At 41.6% G+C, this 17,662-nt stretch overlaps 1 protein-coding gene across 3 annotated transcripts in view; it reads left to right on the top strand.

The window, feature by feature from the left end:
- The window catches only part of USP24 (ubiquitin specific peptidase 24), a 167,636-nt gene that overhangs the window by 135,829 nt on the left and 14,145 nt on the right, over positions 1–17,662 (top strand). For all 3 annotated transcript variants that reach the window (XM_018044626.1, XM_018044619.1, XM_018044630.1), the window contains exons 52-62: positions 239–389; positions 1,363–1,458; positions 2,333–2,436; positions 2,870–2,983; positions 7,308–7,404; positions 9,711–9,827; positions 10,217–10,309; positions 12,074–12,176; positions 13,295–13,416; positions 14,249–14,362; positions 16,275–16,340. In XM_018044626.1, the coding sequence (XP_017900115.1) occupies positions 239–389; positions 1,363–1,458; positions 2,333–2,436; positions 2,870–2,983; positions 7,308–7,404; positions 9,711–9,827; positions 10,217–10,309; positions 12,074–12,176; positions 13,295–13,416; positions 14,249–14,362; positions 16,275–16,340 (1,177 nt within the window). The remainder of the gene's footprint in view (positions 1–238; positions 390–1,362; positions 1,459–2,332; positions 2,437–2,869; positions 2,984–7,307; positions 7,405–9,710; positions 9,828–10,216; positions 10,310–12,073; positions 12,177–13,294; positions 13,417–14,248; positions 14,363–16,274; positions 16,341–17,662) is intronic.

Genomic DNA, 17,662 nt, shown 5'->3' with positions numbered 1-17,662 from the left:
CTTGGCAAGAACTTCTTTGTATTTAGAAACATGGAGAGAAATTATTTCATTTTAGAATTGAGATTTTTAAAAATCTCATTTATTGAGTGCACTTTATGTCCAGAACCTGGTACTATGCCAGCACTGTCTGAAAGGTTTTTTTTTAAGTCCTATTTTCTACAAATTTGCATTTTAATACATTGGATCAGGAAACTGTACAGTTTATTTTTAAATCTAACACGTTATTTATGTCTCTTAGGTCAGCACCATCTTCACCAGAGATTTCACCTCAGTCGTCTCCTCGGCCCCATAGGCCTAACAATGACCGACTGTCTATTCTAACCAAGCTGGTGAAAAAAGGTGAGAAGAAAGGACTATTTGTGGAGAAAATGCCTGTTCGAATATACCAGGTAAGAACCGTATAACAAGTTCTAAGGGAGAAAACCCAGATAAATGTCGGAATCTTATCTCATAGGTCCAGAGCTACTGTTGCCGGCCTTCTTGTGGACATAGTTATGTCCAGAACTTCTGACTCGGCGACAGCCTAGCACAGTGTCCTCTGACCCACCTTGTCCCAGAAGTAGCTATAGACTCAGGGTTGATGAGCACCGTCCCTGGCCTGCTGTGTGCCTGTGGGTGCCCCCTGTAAGCAAGGGGGAGGGAGTGGGCAGTGCAGAAACTCATTGCTGAAATTAACTTATAAAATCTGGAAAGAAAAATAAGGTTCATAACCTTTGGGTAGAACTAATAATAACGATGATGATCATCAGTTATTGAATACCTACCCTGTGCTACACGCTTAAATCCCTAATTCTTAAAACACTCTTGTGGAGTAGCAGGTTTAATTCCCATTTTTCAGATGAAAAGGGGAGAAAGCTCAGAAGGGAGAAATAATGCTGCCAGCGTCACAGAGCCAGGATTTTAATTCAGACTGTCCCATTACCCTGTCCAGACTTTATACACTTAAGTAATCAAGAGCTAAGTAGCCAGAATCAAAAAATTTAAGAGAAATATGAAGTCTTTGGTAAAAAAAAAAAAAAAAAAGGTAAATTAAGCCATCTGATACATGGAGAGCATGGAGTTGGTTGTATTTGGAAAAACTCTGATTGTCCCTTTCCACTCAGAGTAACAGATTAGAATTGGCTTGTCCCATGGTGGTTTTCCTGAATTTCCCAGAAGAATTGGGTCGTTTAGTGAATAATAATTCACCTTTTTACAACTCTTTATCTTTGAAAGTTTTTCCTCTCTCCTTTTTAAAAATTTCAAAGCTTGAGAGAAGTATTTTATGAACCTGTTTTACCCTAACTTATCACTAAAATATCTTCTACATATTGAATAATTTTACCCTGTTTCTTAAAACTAATTAACACTTTTGTTTTATAGATGGTGAGAGATGAAAACCTCAAGTTTATGAAGAATAGAGATGTGTACAGTAGTGATTATTTCAGTTTTGTTTTGTCGTTGGCATCACTGAATGCCGTAAGTACTAGTCGGAGTTTCACTAGAGACGTTAGAAAGGATCGTAGTTGAAAATCTTTCCAGTAACGCAGTCAGTGGGCTTCCCTTATGGCTCAGCTGGTAAAGAATCCGCCTCCAATGCAGGAACCTGGGTTCGATTACTGGGTTGGGAAGATCCCCTGGAGAAGGGAATGGCTACCCACTCCAGTATTCTGGCCTGGAGCAGTCCATGGACAGTCCATAGGGTTGCAGAGTCGGACACGACTGAGCGACTTTCACTCACTCAACGCATTCAGTGACTTATCCTTATTCTTACATGTTAGCATTTGGATTATATGCCAAAAAAAATTCTCACAAATGTGTTAGTTACTGAGTGATATTCAAATACAGGCAGTATTCAGAATGTACAGTGCAGATTGTGAATGAGTGCCGCTTTCCACTTATTGGCTTTTTTAAGTGCTTTTGTTATATTTTGTAAAGAATTTAATAGCCATAAGTGACGTAAATGGATATTGTGCTCTGAGGAGATTGATCATCATAATTTGTAGTCAGACATTACTAGTCTCCAAGTGCTTCTTTTCCATGAGTACCATGATCACAGTTTGCCAATAAGGGGAAGACTTTCTTAGTCTGTTAGAACATTACTTAACCTCTTGTGGTCTAAAGGCTCTATTTTGAGAAGGCTTCATGTAAGAAATGCAGATGATATCTTTCTTAATCTTTTTAAAATTTAACTGGAACGTTTTCTGTAACAAACTGGCTTTATTTTTCTTACTAGTGTTTAACTTTATTATATATATTATTATTGTTATATATCTTTTTACTCAGTTTGTAACAATGCATAGTAATCTATAAAACTGTGAAAAAAAATCTCTTTTTTTCCTCCCTCTCACAGACTAAATTAAAGCATCCATACTATCCTTGCATGGCAAAGGTTAGCTTACAGCTTGCCATTCAATTCCTTTTTCAAACTTACCTACGAACAAAGAAAAAACTCAGGTAAGAAATGTTATGTTCTCACAGTCTGTTCTGCAAAAGGCATTAATTAAACAAAAGTTGAATTTATAAATTCAGACACTCAAAAATTCAAAACATTCTTTTAAATATTTGAAGGCAATTACTAATACATTCTGATGCTGAAGACATGAGTTCCTATTTTTAAGGAATTTCTAATCCAGGAGGAAAGATGGAAAAAATAGAAAAAGAAATAACTGTGGTATAAGGTTTAGATGCTATTTATGTTTAGAACCTGGGGAAAGTTATATCCAGACGTGGGGATTGAACTATCTGTGTTAGTCCAGCGATCGTTGAATACATACTTATCCTCCACCCTACTCCCAAGAAAAATTTAAAAAAAATTTTTTTAAGTGAAAGACACTCCATGAATTTATTTGCCAGGCTATCTAACATCACTGTCTTTGCTTTTTTAAAGGGTCGACACTGAAGAATGGATTGCCACTATTGAAGCACTACTTTCAAAAAGTTTTGATGCTTGTCAATGGCTAGTTGAATACTTTATTAGTTCTGAAGGACGAGAATTGATAAAGTAAGTGTCAGTATCTTTTCGTTAAAAGAAATTTGTTTATCTTCCAGTGATTTAAAGCTGAAGTTTCTTGTAACACTTTGTTTTTCAACTTGAAATTAGTTTTCTGGTTGGAATCAATTTTAAGCAGATAGCCAGTTGCTCAGAGGCAAGCATGTCTTGAACCCCCTGCTGTCACTCAGGGGATTCTCAAATACAAGTCTGTCCCCTCAGGGACTCACAGTCTGGTGTCAGATAAAGATCAGCAGTCCTGGGTTACTGCACAGTAATACCACAGTATTGCTGATATGTTTGGATTCTGGCTAAAACACTCTTTTTCAAAAATCTTTTGATGTGTGTTACCTGTGATAGTATATTTACTTGTGTATCTGTAGTTAAAACGTAATTTTGTTTTTCAAGATGGTCCAATCACTGTGAATGTTTATACCTTGCTCCCTCTCATTCTCTTATCCTCAGAGAGTTCAACATTCCTATGGGGATTGCAGCGAGCACCTTGATTTCTCAGTGTCCAGGCTCCTTTGTCCCCAGGGACCTCTTCCTCCCTCTGCCACAGCTGTCCTGGCTCACCACCCTAGCCAGTGGCCTTGCCTCGGGTTTCACTCAGGCACAAGTCTAGCCGATGAGCAGCGGCGCCCACCATCGCCCATCACAAGTTACACACCAACCAGTCTCTTCCCACCTTCTCCTTTCCTCCTGATAGGATGGAAGAAGTGTCCTCTCTCCTCTCAAAATGAGTCTCTCTACATGAGCAAGGCTTCTCAAGGAAGTTGGTTCTTTATCATTCCAGCATCTTTATCTTCCAGAATTTTCTATCAGGTCACTGCTGTCAGCATACAAATACACTCTCATACCTCTTAACTTAAAGCAGACCACCGGGAATTCAGAAATGCCACTCCTTTCTCACAGGGAGTTTGTCATCCAGTGGCAAGTTAAGATCTAGAAACTCTTGATCCCATTTCCCTTTCATCTCTAGGTCTGAGCTTCTAACATTCATTTATTGGCTCACTTAGTATCTCTACCTCCCCCTTCCTTTTAAAACTAGGTAGATCATGTTACTTCTCTGCTTAAAATTTCTTCAGTGGATTCTCACTGCTCATAGTAAAACCAAAATCTTTACCATAATAGAACACAAAAGGCCTCCCTTGAGTATGGGCTTTGCCTGTGTGTTTCACTTTCCTCCTATCTTAGCATTCAGCAGCTTGTTGATTCCTTGAACACACTAAGCTCTTTGTTCTGCATAAAGACCTTTTTGCCTGTTATTCCCTCTACCTAGAACAGTTTCCCCTCATCTCTGCATAGCAAACACCTTCTCATCCATCAGATGGCAAAGAGGATGCTCACTCCCGACCACCCAGTTTAAAGTAGGTCTGCCCTGTTCTTTTGTTTTGCCTGTCCCCTCTACTAGATGTCAGCTTCTTGACAAGCAGAAGCTATGTGTGTTTGATTCCCTACTGTACACATAGAGCCTGGCAGACTTAAGTGCTCAGTATTTGTGCGTATATACATGCATACAGTTCATAAAGAAAGAATAAATCAATGTGTCTTTCAAGTATTTTTGCCTGTCCTTTTAGAATTTACTTTAAGATAATTTTTCACCCATTTTGCCAGCTCAATTCCAAAATATCCTCCCGTCAGGACTCCTGAGTATTGTGTTAAGCAGTAGAACATCATAGAGCCATCCATATGAAAGGAATATGGCAAAATATTTATTTGACTCCCTTTTATGTTCAAGCAGGCTTGCTCTTAAATATCTCCAGAAAAACTCAGTAACTTCCTTTGATAGTGTGATTTGGTTTCTTAGAATTCCTACATGGTAAAAAGAATCTTAGTAAATTACCTAATCTAAAGTTTTTCTGACAGAGTTTATTATATTTTGTCCCTTTCTTTATAAAGCCCAATTACTCATCATTATCAATTGCTCTGATTTCATTATTTAAAGAATTAATATTTTCTATTCTCTTTTTTCTCTAATTGGGTTTCCCTGGTGGTTCAGACGGTAAAAAAAAAAAAAAATCTGCCTGCAGCATAGAGACCCAGGTTTGATCCCCGGGTCGGGAAGATTCCTTGGAGAAGGAATAGCTACCTACTCCAGTACTCTTGCCTGGAGAATCCCATGGACAGAGGAGCCTGGAGGGCTACAGTCCATGGGGACACACAGAGTTGGTCACAACTGAGCAACTAACACTTTCACTTTCACTTTTCTCTAAATACTAATTTCTTTAGCACTTTTAATACAACTTGTCAGTGTTACAACGAATAAATATGCACTATGTTAATATCTTAGTAAACTTGAAGAGGCTGTTGTCTCAGATCAGCCCCTCCATGTAGTCCTCTTCAGGGGAAAATTTTAATAGTAATTATAACTGTAAAAAATTAAACTAGAAGCAAATACTGCTTTTAAATTGATCTAAAAAATTACTAACCTGAAGGGTACTTAACATCTTTTAAAAAAATTTTTTTTTCCTGTGGAAATTTTTAAACATACAGCAAAGTAGACAGCCTGTACCCATCCCCAGCTCAGGTTGTCAGCATTTGGCCAGTCATGTTTACTTATTCCAACTCTACACATTCTCATACCTTTATTCTCTGAGGTATTTTAAAGTAACCTTCAGACATCATTATTTCATTCTGAATTTTTCAGCATATATCTCTAACAGGTTAAGGTTAAAAAAAAAAAAAAAGTAAACACTTCACCATCATCACTCCAAGCGAAAATGATAATTCCTTCATATCATACCGTCCTATGCACAGTCATGTTCAGATTTCCCCAGATGCCTCAAAAGTGGCATTTTACCATCGAATTTGTACAAATTGGGATCCAGATGAGCTTCACATGCTGTATTTGGTGTGTATGTCTCTTCCTGTTCTCTTAATCTGTAATTGTCCTATATCCCCACCACCTTTTCCGTCGTGCCATGTATGTGGCGTGAGACAGGCCATTCGACCTACAGAGTTGCCCATATTCTGGGTTCCTTTGCATCCTCACAGTGCTTCCTAATGTCCGTGATAGGTAATGTGGAGCACCCCCAAAAATGTTCTTCCCAAAAGAATTGTGCCTGAACCTAATCAGACCCCTAGAGCCAAATATTACAGAAGTAATCTTTTAAACTTTCCTACCTTTCCTAACTCTAGAAAAGAGCCTTATTGGATGTTGAACAGCCTTCTGTGTCGGGTTCACATTAGGTAGCTAATGCTTATTAGCATTAACAGTTACTTGGAATGAGCAGAAGTGAAGCAGCCTTGGAAAGCTCCTCTCTCGTCTTCCTACGAGGAGAAGGAGGGCAGGGCTGTCAGTTCATCCTGCCCTCAAGACAGACGTGGGCAGCTTTCACTGCTGTGACCTGAAAGACTGTCTCATCTGGACAGTTTTGACTTGGGTCATCAAAATTATGTTGTATTTAAATCTTGCTCATGAAACAGAATTTTCTGTTGAGAAATATTAGAAACAGTTAAGTTTTCACTGTGCTGATTATAATAAGGGTTGTCATGTCAGAGTGCGTATATGAAGCAGAGAAGGGCTCACTGCATGTGGGAATGCATGCAATTACCTGGTTGCTCTAAGGTAGTTAGTTACCACTCTCACCCAGCCCCAGGGATACTGATGGTGCCCCCTCCGCCCCGCCCCACCGACCCCACCACACCTGAGGCCGCTGCATCTACCACCTCGCTGTGCAAAGGGTTGGGTTAGGTCACGCCTTTTCAGTGGACAGTGTGGTGTCTGAGTGTAACACTGGACGCACCAAATATAATGAACATGCCTGGTAAACCTTAACTGCTCTCGTTGTCATCGTCATAGGAGAAGAAAGGAAGGGAGCAGGACATTTCCAGCCTCACATGCTTCTAGGAGGACCACGTAATAAGTCAGAGTTGGGAGAGGAAAGGAAAGGGAAGTGAAAATCAGATGGCATTGTAGGTCAAAAGAGGGTTTAGGAGGTACTGTGTAGACTGAGAACTCTTAACTAGTATCCTGTTCTGAGAAGTCGAAGGGGTGCCAGGGAAAATTACTCCTGAGTAAACAGAGTTTATAAAACCTTAGGTTCTTTGCTTTTATATCTCTTGAAGTCCAAATTTACATTTATACAGCTACTCATCTTAGGGGAAGAAAGGAAGAAACAGAAAAAACTCTAACTTCCAAGTTCAAAGGTCTCATTTTTCCTCTTTCATCTTCTTCCTCTCATGAGGGCCCGTGTGTGCCAACACTCTCAGGAGACTTGAACTGACATCTTGGAGTAATTTTTTCCTTGGATAAGTAGGTGGGACCCGTGTTGGGAAGGTTGGGTTACAGAAATCTATTTTGCTTTTTTACACCTCTTTCCCTTTGTGTTAGGATTTTCTTGTTGGAGTGCAATGTGAGAGAAGTACGCGTTGCTGTGGCCACAATCCTGGAGAAAACCCTAGACAGTGCCTTGTTCTATCAGGATAAGGTTAGTCTCGTTTTCTAAATACTGTTTACACATTCTGTTTTTACCAAATGTTTTAAATTGCACATAATAAGACAAAAAGCCTAGGATTAGAGTCTGGTAACTTACATAAAAATGCATGTTCCATGAACTGACATCCTGATCAGTGCCAGGCTGGAAGGCGTTCTGTCCTCTCTTCCTCAGATCCCAGACATCAGGGTAGGCTCAGAATTCAGATCTGCTTTGATCTGCATCAGGGCTTTCTGTCTGGAGCTCTTCCCTCTCAGAGTCTTCGCTCAGGAGTTTGTGTTCAGTCTCTCTGCATAAAGACCAGCCTGAGTCTAGAGTCTGCAGTCTAGACCAGCGGTCATTTTGAGCACCCTGGCTTTGTCTCTTTCCTCAGAAGCTATGTTCGTGATCTGAACCTTCATTTGGCAACGGACCAGGCCGTGCCGTCCATCCAGGGGCACTGGCCACAGTAGCTCCTCCTTTGATCTCTGTTATCCCTAATCCTTGTTCCTGTCATTCTGAATTTCTTCCTCCTCCTAACCCTGTTTTCTGTAACATATTCTCTTCTAGTTCACAATTCCACACAGGCTCAAACAACATGGTATTCATTACCATTCTCAGTTTCCCCCAGATTTTAAGTCTTAGGGACATAAATGACATGAGTCTGATTATTCAATCTGTTAAGTCCTAGCAAATACAGCAGTAACTTCCCAAGTTTGCTGTTTCAAACAGCTGACACTACATGGAAAACTTTGAAAAATGTTGTATTCAGAATGAATTGGCTCCTTATAAATGTTGGCTGGAGGCAGTGTCTCAGTGTGCTAAATGTAAATTCTAGGAATTGCTGCTTCAAATTCAGCTGTTGGCTTTACTGTGCAGGAGGCTGTTGCTGCAGCCCCAGCGCAGGGCACCCCGGCCCTTGGTTCCTTCAACATTCCTGAGCCGGGTGCTCGTTTGCAGACAAGTTTCAGTCCAGGATGGAGAAGGAGGCCAAATATACTCTTCACGAAGGACCTAGAAGAAGAACACTGTCCGTCTCAGTTCCAAGAATCCTAAGAAAGGGGAGGGAGGTTTACTCTAAGGCAGTGGCTTTCAGTCAGCTTAAACAGCAGAAGCATTCTTCACAAAACCTTACTTGGTTGCAGAATATTAAAAAATAGGTCCTTGGGAGCTGCCTAGGACAGCTTAGATACCCTTGCTCTGAAGTACCCTGTGGAAGTTCTCTGAGATAGTTAACGTAAGAATGTTCTCCCTCTCCTGCTTCCTCCCACATACCAACCTAGACAAAGGACAAAAGCAGAATCAATGCAGTCTACCTACAGATGGAGTCAGGCCATAGCACATCACCCCACCAGCCTCTAAAAGCAGGACTGCAGGGGGAAGAAAGTGAAGAGAGTGGTGGAGGACGTAAACCATTTGCCTCAGTAAATTCCACTTGATACTCAGCTGTTGTTATATTATGTCTATTTTCCCCCTTGATGGAAATGGTGCCTCTTGCCACCCACTTCATATTGGAAAGCACTTTGAAATGGAATGCCACGTACATGGTAGATTTTACTGTATTTATAATGAGTATAACAGGATGGATGGGAACATTTCAAAAGTCTACGAGAACCTTCTCCAGAGGAAAGGAGCTGACAAGAGCAGTAAGCCTGGTCTCAGTTCTCAGGTCACACATGGATGTCCAGGGACTTGTCCAGAAACAGCTGGGGTGGGAGGGAAAGAAGAAGCAATGTGATAACCAAGATGGTTTCTAAACAAATAAAATGTTTTTCAAAGCTTTCCATGAGGCGTCAGCGGGCTTTCAAGTAAGTTCACAGTTGAGTTGATATTACCGTTGTCATTCCGTCAGGCTGTTGCTCTCCATTCGCTCCATTGGCTCGGTTCCTAGCCTCTATGCCTGTGTCTGTGTTTTTTATTCTTTGCATCTGTGATTATGTGAAGAAGTAGCAAAGTGGAGGGAGGGATTCAGAAGTGTTTCCTCTAAAACCCCTGCCTTTTTTTTAAAAGACAGAAAGAACTGGGCTTTTTAGAAAATGTGACCATTAGGCAGTGGAACCATGCCCTTGAGTCTGAAGGCGAGGAAACAAAACTAGGCTTTTCTTTCATTATTTCTACAGTTCTACCAGTCTTCCCTGGAAGATCAAATGGATAATTCTGTTTCTGCTCCCCAAAGCATAAATCCATCTAAATCCGAGACTCGATTGTATCAATCAGACTTTTCCTTTTGTTCTTATGGTGGTTTATTTCAGGTTAATCCTATTACAGATGTCCATCTTACCTTCTTTTTCTTTATGTAATTTCATCTTTCCTCTAACCAGTTAAAGAGCCTTCATCAGTTACTGGAGGTACTGCTTGCTCTGTTGGATAAAGATGTCCCCGAAAATTGTAAAAACTGTGCTCAGTACTTTTTCCTGTTCAACACTTTTGTGCAAAAGGTAAATGATTTTTTTTTCCACTAGGGATTTATAGTCTAAAGGAATTTTATATATGCAAAACATTTATATTGGTCAACATAGGACCTATATGATATAATTTTACAAGTGTTCCTTTTTAAAAAAATCTTCAGTTGTATGTTATATTACTTGTAAGAATCCCAGCATAGGTAGGTGGGGATGATTTCTCTTTGTTGGAACAAGAGTCTGCATTGAAATGAGGGGCCATTGTGCAGCCCCAGAGGGCTGTTAGGTTTTCAACAAGTACTTTCTATATGTAAATTATGGCATTTAAACACTTACTACTTAAAGGTTCTCTCTTGGCTGTATTTTTGGAATAGCTTTCTATCTGGGTAAGAACGTCATTTGTCATTCTCTCTTTCTTATGACAGCAAGGGATTAAGGCCGGGGATCTCCTTCTGAAGCATTCTGCCCTGCGACACATGATCAGCTTCCTCCTCGGGGCCAGCCGGCAGAGCACCCAGGTACTGCCTGCTTTTGTTTCATGCAGCCCAGTGGCCTGGCTATGGTTTTGGCCAGAGCCACAGTGTCTCTCTTTGTAAGTTTCATCAGAGTCCAGGTGCAACAAATGCTGTATAGCTTTTAAAATTCTTTGGAGTTCAGTTATTTTTACAGCCTCCTCATAGAATTTATTTTAAATGCCATAACCAGTGGGAATGACTAACTCAGACATCAGTCAAAACGTGAAGTGCCAAGTGTCCTAGGAGGAAAGATGGGTTCTGCCTGGGGGATTCGAAAGCCTTCAGAAAGAGTGACACGGGTCCTCCTCCACTCACTCTCTGGGACTGTGAGCAAGGCTTGGTCCCGGTGGAAGTGCTTACATGGGACGCTGTCACAGGCCATTATTCACATGTGAAGCTGAACCATTAAGTGCTGAGCAACATTGCTGCAGATGTAATACTCATATTCAGAAAATGAAAGGGAAATGGTTTTGGAATAGTAGAGTCAAATATACCCTCAAATGACTCTGCTGTTTGAAGTTCCTATGTTGGTGTGTTTTTTCCAATCATTATATTTCTTCTGTTTGATAGACTTAAAATACACAAAATGTCAACGTGCTGTAATGATAAATACTATGTATGGAGCAGTTATTATGTGCCAGACACAACTGGTTACTTTTCATGCTCTACCTCTGAAGTTCACAGTTCAGTAAAACAGGTAGTTTCATCCCCCTTCTTGGGCAAGAATTACAGCTGAGAGAAATTGTAACTCGTTGAGGGTCGCAGGACTTAAGCTCTAGTTTCCACTACATGTGATTCACTGCCTAGGAAAGCTTTCCTCTTTTTATTAAGGGAGACAGACTTGTCATTTAGGCCTCCTCTCAGCTCCCTGTCATACCACGTAGCCACTCTGACTCCTTAATGTGGAAAACGGGACTTCCCCGGTGGTCCAGTGGCTAAGACTCCACACTTCCACTGGAGGGGGTGGGGTACAAGTTCAGCCCCTTGTGAGGGAGCTAAGGTCCTGCGTGCCACACAGTGCAGCCTAAATAAATAAACGCGCTGGCAGTAGCTTGCTCTGTGTGCTGATATTATGTTGAGTATCAGTTTTTACTTCAAGCTTTGCCTTATCAGGGGCTCCATTAACAATGACGATTATTTTAAATTCATTGTAATTTAAATAATACTCAGTTTAATTAATGATGTTATATTGTATGATTAATATTGTTTTGCATTTATGGAACACATAAGTTTGAAAACATTCTCACTTTTAATGTTTCATTTGGTCCTCCCAACCATGAGGTGGGTGCGGAACAGGTAGCGGGTAGGTTGTCCCTGTCCTGATACAAGGAAGTCAGGCAGAGAACTCGCCCACATCCTCACAGATCAGTGAGTGGCAGAGGGGCCAGGCCTGCAGACCTCCAGCCTCACAGGCTTTCCCCACTGTACTGGGTGCAGGAAAATTACCTAGCATGTGGTGAGAGCTCAGTGCCTAAATAGGATTGCATGATAGTATTTGTTTTAGAATAGAAATTCGTATATATCTGTGTTAAGCTGGAGGAGCCTGGTGGGCTGCTGTCTATGGGGTCACGCAGAGTCGGACACGACTGAAGTGACTTAGCAGCAAGCTGGCTTAAAACCTGTGAATTTTTTGCACTTTGATCTCTCGTACTGTCAAACACTGGGAAAGAATGTGGCTCAGAATATCATGAACCCACACACTTTTCCTTCCTTGTCACTTGTTTCTCACCAGAGCACTAACACCCACTTTATTTTCTCCGACAACAGATACGTCGGTGGAGTTCTGCACAAGCACGAGAATTTGGGAACCTCCACAATACAGTGGCATTGCTCGTCCTGCATTCAGATGTCTCTTCCCAGAGGAATGTTGGTAAGCTTTAAAGCCTGTCTTTAATATGTCAAGGAAATGGAGAGATGGTGGATTTGTCAGTAACACAGAGATAGTGATAACGTTGGCAATTAAATGTATGTTAGTGGCTTCTCATTTGGCTATTTGATATGTGAGGGATGCTTTAAATTTTTTGTTTCAGTTTATGTTAAGCTTCACCTTATTTTTACTAGTTTGTCACAATAGAAAGTCTTTATTTGGGGTGGGATATGGAAGCATTTCAAAACACACTGGGGTTAAAGGCTGCATTTCTATACTGTTATCAGGCCTTCTTGTGACAGCACCAACAGCAATAGCAACGATAGTACAGTAAAGCTGCTGTAAAGCACTCAGTGTTCCCGTGTGCTGTGCCTCTCCTGGGGCTCCCCTCAGCAGACCTGTGAGGTTGGTTCCCCTTCTGAGTGTGCAGGAGCTAAGATGGGGAGAGCGAGAGTGACTCCCACATCTCACAGCAGGTCAGAGGCGTGGCAGCCAGTGTGGAACACAGGCCTCTGACCCCAGAGCCTATGGAAGGGTTTTCACGTCATCTGACCAGGAAACTAGATTAAAAATCACAGTGCATCCCTCTGAGCTGGAGACGCCGTTGACTCTCTGAGGCGATGTGGGGGAGCTCTCGTATAGCCGTGAGCTAGACTGTGCTTCCTAAATCCTGATTCACCAATCTAAAAGATGAAGCTGCCACCATTATGAGTTCAGACGGGTCTGCGAAAGAAAATTGAGAGCGAGAGTCCTAGCTTTTCCAGCATGTAGGGTACCCCTTCCACGTGAGAGATTCTGCTCAGCATTGGCAGTTGTTTAAGCAGCAGAAGTGCCTTGTCTTCCGTCTCTCCAGAGGCACTTTGAGCCTTTTTTTTTTCTCATTTTAAACTTCTTCAAAAGGATTATCTTGGCTGTGAATCACTGGGAGTCTAGGGATTTAACAGTTAGTCCAGGGCATACATTGAAAGAGAGAGGAAGCCTTTTCTCAAGTCTCATGACTGTGAGAGACGGCTGTACATGTTCAGCAGTTGGGTGTGTGAATCTTGAGGCAGTCGCCTTACCTTGTAGACGTCGGTTTCACATGATAACATGAGGTGGCTTTTTCCTTTGATTTCCTAAAGCTCCGGGTGTATTTAAACAACGGCCGCCTATTAGCATTGCCCCCTCGAGCCCCCTGCTGCCCCTCCACGAGGAAGTCGAAGCCCTGTTGTTCTTGTCTGAAGGGAAACCTTACCTGTTAGAGGTATGTCCTTGTTCTACTAAAGCCATTTTCCTTTTATTTGTTTTTCTCTTTTTGAGGAAAAAAAATGCCTTTTGTTATTAGTTGTATTTTGTTATGTTACTCTCTTAAAGGGGAGTATAGTTAAGAAGCAGTATTTCAAATTAATTTTACTTCCTGTATGTATGTCAGAAAGAAATAGGCACCTGAAAAGAATATAATTAGTCCTCCCTGCAACTAAGAATTGGGCCTCCAGGTCCCAGGAGGAGGTGTATATGGCACACACACACACCACCACCACCCCCAGCCAAGTCACAGTCACTCTATTTATTATCAGAGGGTTTATTCCCAATCTTGTGTGTGTCCTTTGTCCTGAAATACTACAGCTCTGAAGCATACGGGTTTTTCAACCTCAGGGGTATAGGAGTGAGCTCTCACAACCTCCTGTTGAGGTCCCTCTCCCTTCCACCCAGAGCTACTACACCTTAAGAACGTAATCTTCCAGTCCTCGTTCTGTAACTTGATTTTTGTATATATGACTCGGTGAACATAATCATACTGGTTTTTATTTACATCACCAGTGCTGTGCTCTCTCTCTCTTTTTTTTTTAAGCTTAACGTCATGTATTTTTTGGACCTATCAGTGGTTATTTTAATGGGGGAGATCCCCTTTAAAATCTGATAAAAGTGAGAAAAAGGTACACATTTGCACAAATTGTGTTAACTCTCAGACAGACTCAAACTATTTTGAGGCAGTGTTGATGGTCCTTAATCTGAGCTGATTTCAGTGAAAGTCAGAAACAGCATTTTAACAGTGAACTGTGACAAAAGAAACACTCCTCTTCTGCCCTCACTAGGTAATGTTTGCTCTGCGAGAGCTGACGGGCTCACTGCTGGCGCTCATCGAGATGGTGGTGTACTGCTGTTTCTGTAACGAGCATTTCTCCTTCACCATGCTGCATTTCATTAAGGTAGGACCTCGTAAACACCTGTGGCAGCCTGCGAGCCTTCGGTTGAGACCTAGGAAAGCATTGCTTTGGCTCCCAGGCACTTTGCTTCTTTTAATAACTTAAATTGTTTTCCTAATCATAAAAATAGTATAGGCTCATTTTTTAAATGAAGGATAAAGAATTCAAAATCTCACCATTTATGATGATTACCATGAATATTCTCTCACGTTTCCTTTTTTATTTTCTATGCGTATATTTTAACATAATTGGGATTTTATTGTCTGTATGATGTTTGTGCCCTCTTTTTTCAATTGACATTATAAGTACTTTCCATATCATTAAAAGCTAGCTGAGTGTATTTCATGTATCTCTCATGTATCACAATTTACTCAGCCATTCCCTTCCCAGTGAGGCATATTTGCATTGGGTGCAATTTTTAACTATTAAGAATAATACTTTATAGTTAGTGATAATGCTGTGGTGACCATTATTGTATAAAATGGTTTTAAAGTTTCAGGTTATTTCCCTAGGCCACATCTAAAAAATCAAAAGTAGATTGATTTTTCTCACCTTCTGAAGTAGTAATATATATAGTTCATTATGAAGCTCTGATCAGTGTGTAGTAATTACTTATGTTGCACTTTCTGGATGCCAAGCTCAGTTCCAAGCATATTTCGTATTTAACTCACTGAACTCTCTAGTACATAAGTCCTGTGAGGTACAGATACTGGTATTGGAGGTACTGAAGACACCAGGGTCACACAGCTAGTAAGTGGCAGAGTGGGAGTTCGAATAGCAGCAGTGTGGCTCCAGGGCTCTGCTCTTAACTACTGCCTTGCTAGGGATTATTAGAAAAACCTTTAAACCTATGCATACCATTTTATTCATTTTTAATCTTTAATTTTTAATTACATGGAGAATACATGACTTCATTCTCTTTGTGAAAAAATATGCAAAGTCCATTTCGACCATCACCAGCCAGCCATGTCTCCTCTCCACCCTACCCCATGGGCCAGTATTGTCACATGGGTTATGCGTCTTTCCAGTCCTCTTTGTGTGAAATTACAAGAGATATTTTAGTTTGTCCCACACCTTGCCTGCCCCAGGATTTGTAACAGTGATACAGGTAGTGTTAACAAGTAGCTGTGATCAGTAGATCATGTCTCCAAGCTCTAATTAAAGTATGTTTTGCCCTCAGCCTTTTCTGTGCAGGTCTGCCGTATCAGGGTTGATTGAGACCTCTCTTTACTGTTTACTAATTATATAACCAAGGGCAGCTTCCTCTTCTGGAAAACAGGAGGAAGTTTGACCAGGCCTCACAGATTGTATAGATTCAGTGAGGCATGATACATGCAGTACTTAGTGTCAGACCTGGCAGCTTGGACATGCCCTGTCGTCATGCCGCGTCCTTTCCCACTGCATATCGTGTGTAAGGTTATTAAAATGCACAGGGGTGTGAGTTTTCTCAACCTTGCTTTCTTTGTTTAGAGTGTCTTGGCAGATTTTTCTACTTCCCAAGCTGAACTTTTCTTATATTTCACTCACAGCATGTTGATCTCAGAACACTCTAATTAGCATTCTCACAGCTACTCGAGAATAGTCAACAAAACAGAATAAGTATAAATGAAATATAAGTACAAATTGAGGCCTGTTTAGTGACTAAAACTCTCTCCCTTTCTGCTGCTTTCCCTCTCCCCTTCCTAATTTCATAGTGAAACATCACGGAGGGTTATAGCAGGGAGGGTCGTGGTGTTGTTTCAGTCCCCGGACTTAGCATTTGGGGAACTGAGACCCAGAGAAGGGAATGACTTGCCCAAGGTCAGCCAGGTGATGGTAGAACTTAGGCTGGAGTCCCAGCACTGTTGATTGCCACTCGGGCCTGCTTTTCACTGAAGACTTACTGGAATCTTTGTGCTTTTAAAAAATATTTCAGAACCAACTAGAAACAGCTCCACCCCATGAATTAAAGAATACATTCCAGCTACTTCATGAGATACTGGTAAGTCACGCATGTTTTGATTCGCTGGCATTTAGGTAGTTACTAGGCAGCGTGCGTTTGCAGATAACACTGTGTGTCCTTGCGTTGCTTTTGCATCCATTGGGTCTGCACTCACCAAGCCCTCTTCACATCACCCATTCTTCTTTCCTTAACTGATTCAGAGGTGGGTGGTAATAAATTTCCTTCTGTTTAGTGAGGGAGCTAGACAAGGACACAAGCAATTCTAGTGCAGAAAGCAAAGGCCGTATTTACCATGCACAGAAAATGGTGCTCAGCTCAAGTGTGATCTTGTGTGAACCTCACAAGAACCAAGAGAGGTGAATGGCTGGCTCTGCAGCCTGTCCATGTGCTACTGAAAATATCTCTATGAGCCACAAAACTGAAATATAATCCACTATAGGGTGCATCCCAGTTGGGGAAATACAAAGGCAGGGGGGAAAATACAACTGTAGTCAGTGAAATAAGGTATTATTAGAAGCTGAACTTAGAGAAGTGGAGTGACCTGCCCAAGGACATCGTCACTAAGTGACAGTCAGGATTTGAGCCAGCTGACTGGCCGTGGAGCCTGTGCTCTCTACCAAATGCCTGGTTTGCTGAGTGACTGGAAGAGATAGGACTAAAAGGAGTGGAAACTGGTGGGGTTTGGGGAAGAAGCCCAGACCAGATCAGGAAGAGTTTCTGGTTCCAGTGCCTGTGGACTTTTTCCCTGGTGGCCAGTGGTGACACACTGGTGGCCAAGGTCCACCTACATGTCTTGTCTCTTTGGCCCAAACTGTTCTGTTCTTTAATTTCTGGATTCCAATCTGTCTTCAGAAATCAGGTCATCTGGCCACACTGGTCTGTTTCCTGCGTGCTCCAGCCACCCAGAGCAGTGACAGCATATCCTTTCCACGAAGCTTGTGGTCCCCAGTCCCCACTGCCCTCGGCACTGCTGTTGTCTGCCACGTGGCTCATTCATTTCTTACCATCTCAGATTCTGTAGACATTTAAGTTAGTAACCTCTGCCATCAGTGGTGGACACCATGGAGGGTTTGAGGCAGGAAAGTGATATAACCTGATTTATGTCTTAGAAAGATTCCCCCAGCAGTTGTCTTAAAGGATGGGCTAAAGAAAGAAGCAGGGTTGGAACTGGAAAACCATATAGGAGTCTGGCAGTAATCTGAGTGTAAAGTACTAAGGCTTATACTAAGGAGAGACCGGAGCAGAAGGGGCTAGGACCAGAACAACAGGTGTTTAGAAAGAGAATCAGTGGAATTTGGTGACTGGTTGTGAACCAATGAGAGAGACTAGCCCAAGAACCATTTAAAATAAAGAGTGGGCAG

Source organism: Capra hircus, chromosome 3, assembly GCF_001704415.2.
Source record: "Capra hircus breed San Clemente chromosome 3, ASM170441v1, whole genome shotgun sequence".
Classification (NCBI taxonomy): domain Eukaryota; kingdom Metazoa; phylum Chordata; class Mammalia; order Artiodactyla; family Bovidae; genus Capra; species Capra hircus.
Note: the sequence above shows the minus strand (reverse complement) of the source record. Positions and strands in the feature narration are given on the sequence as shown.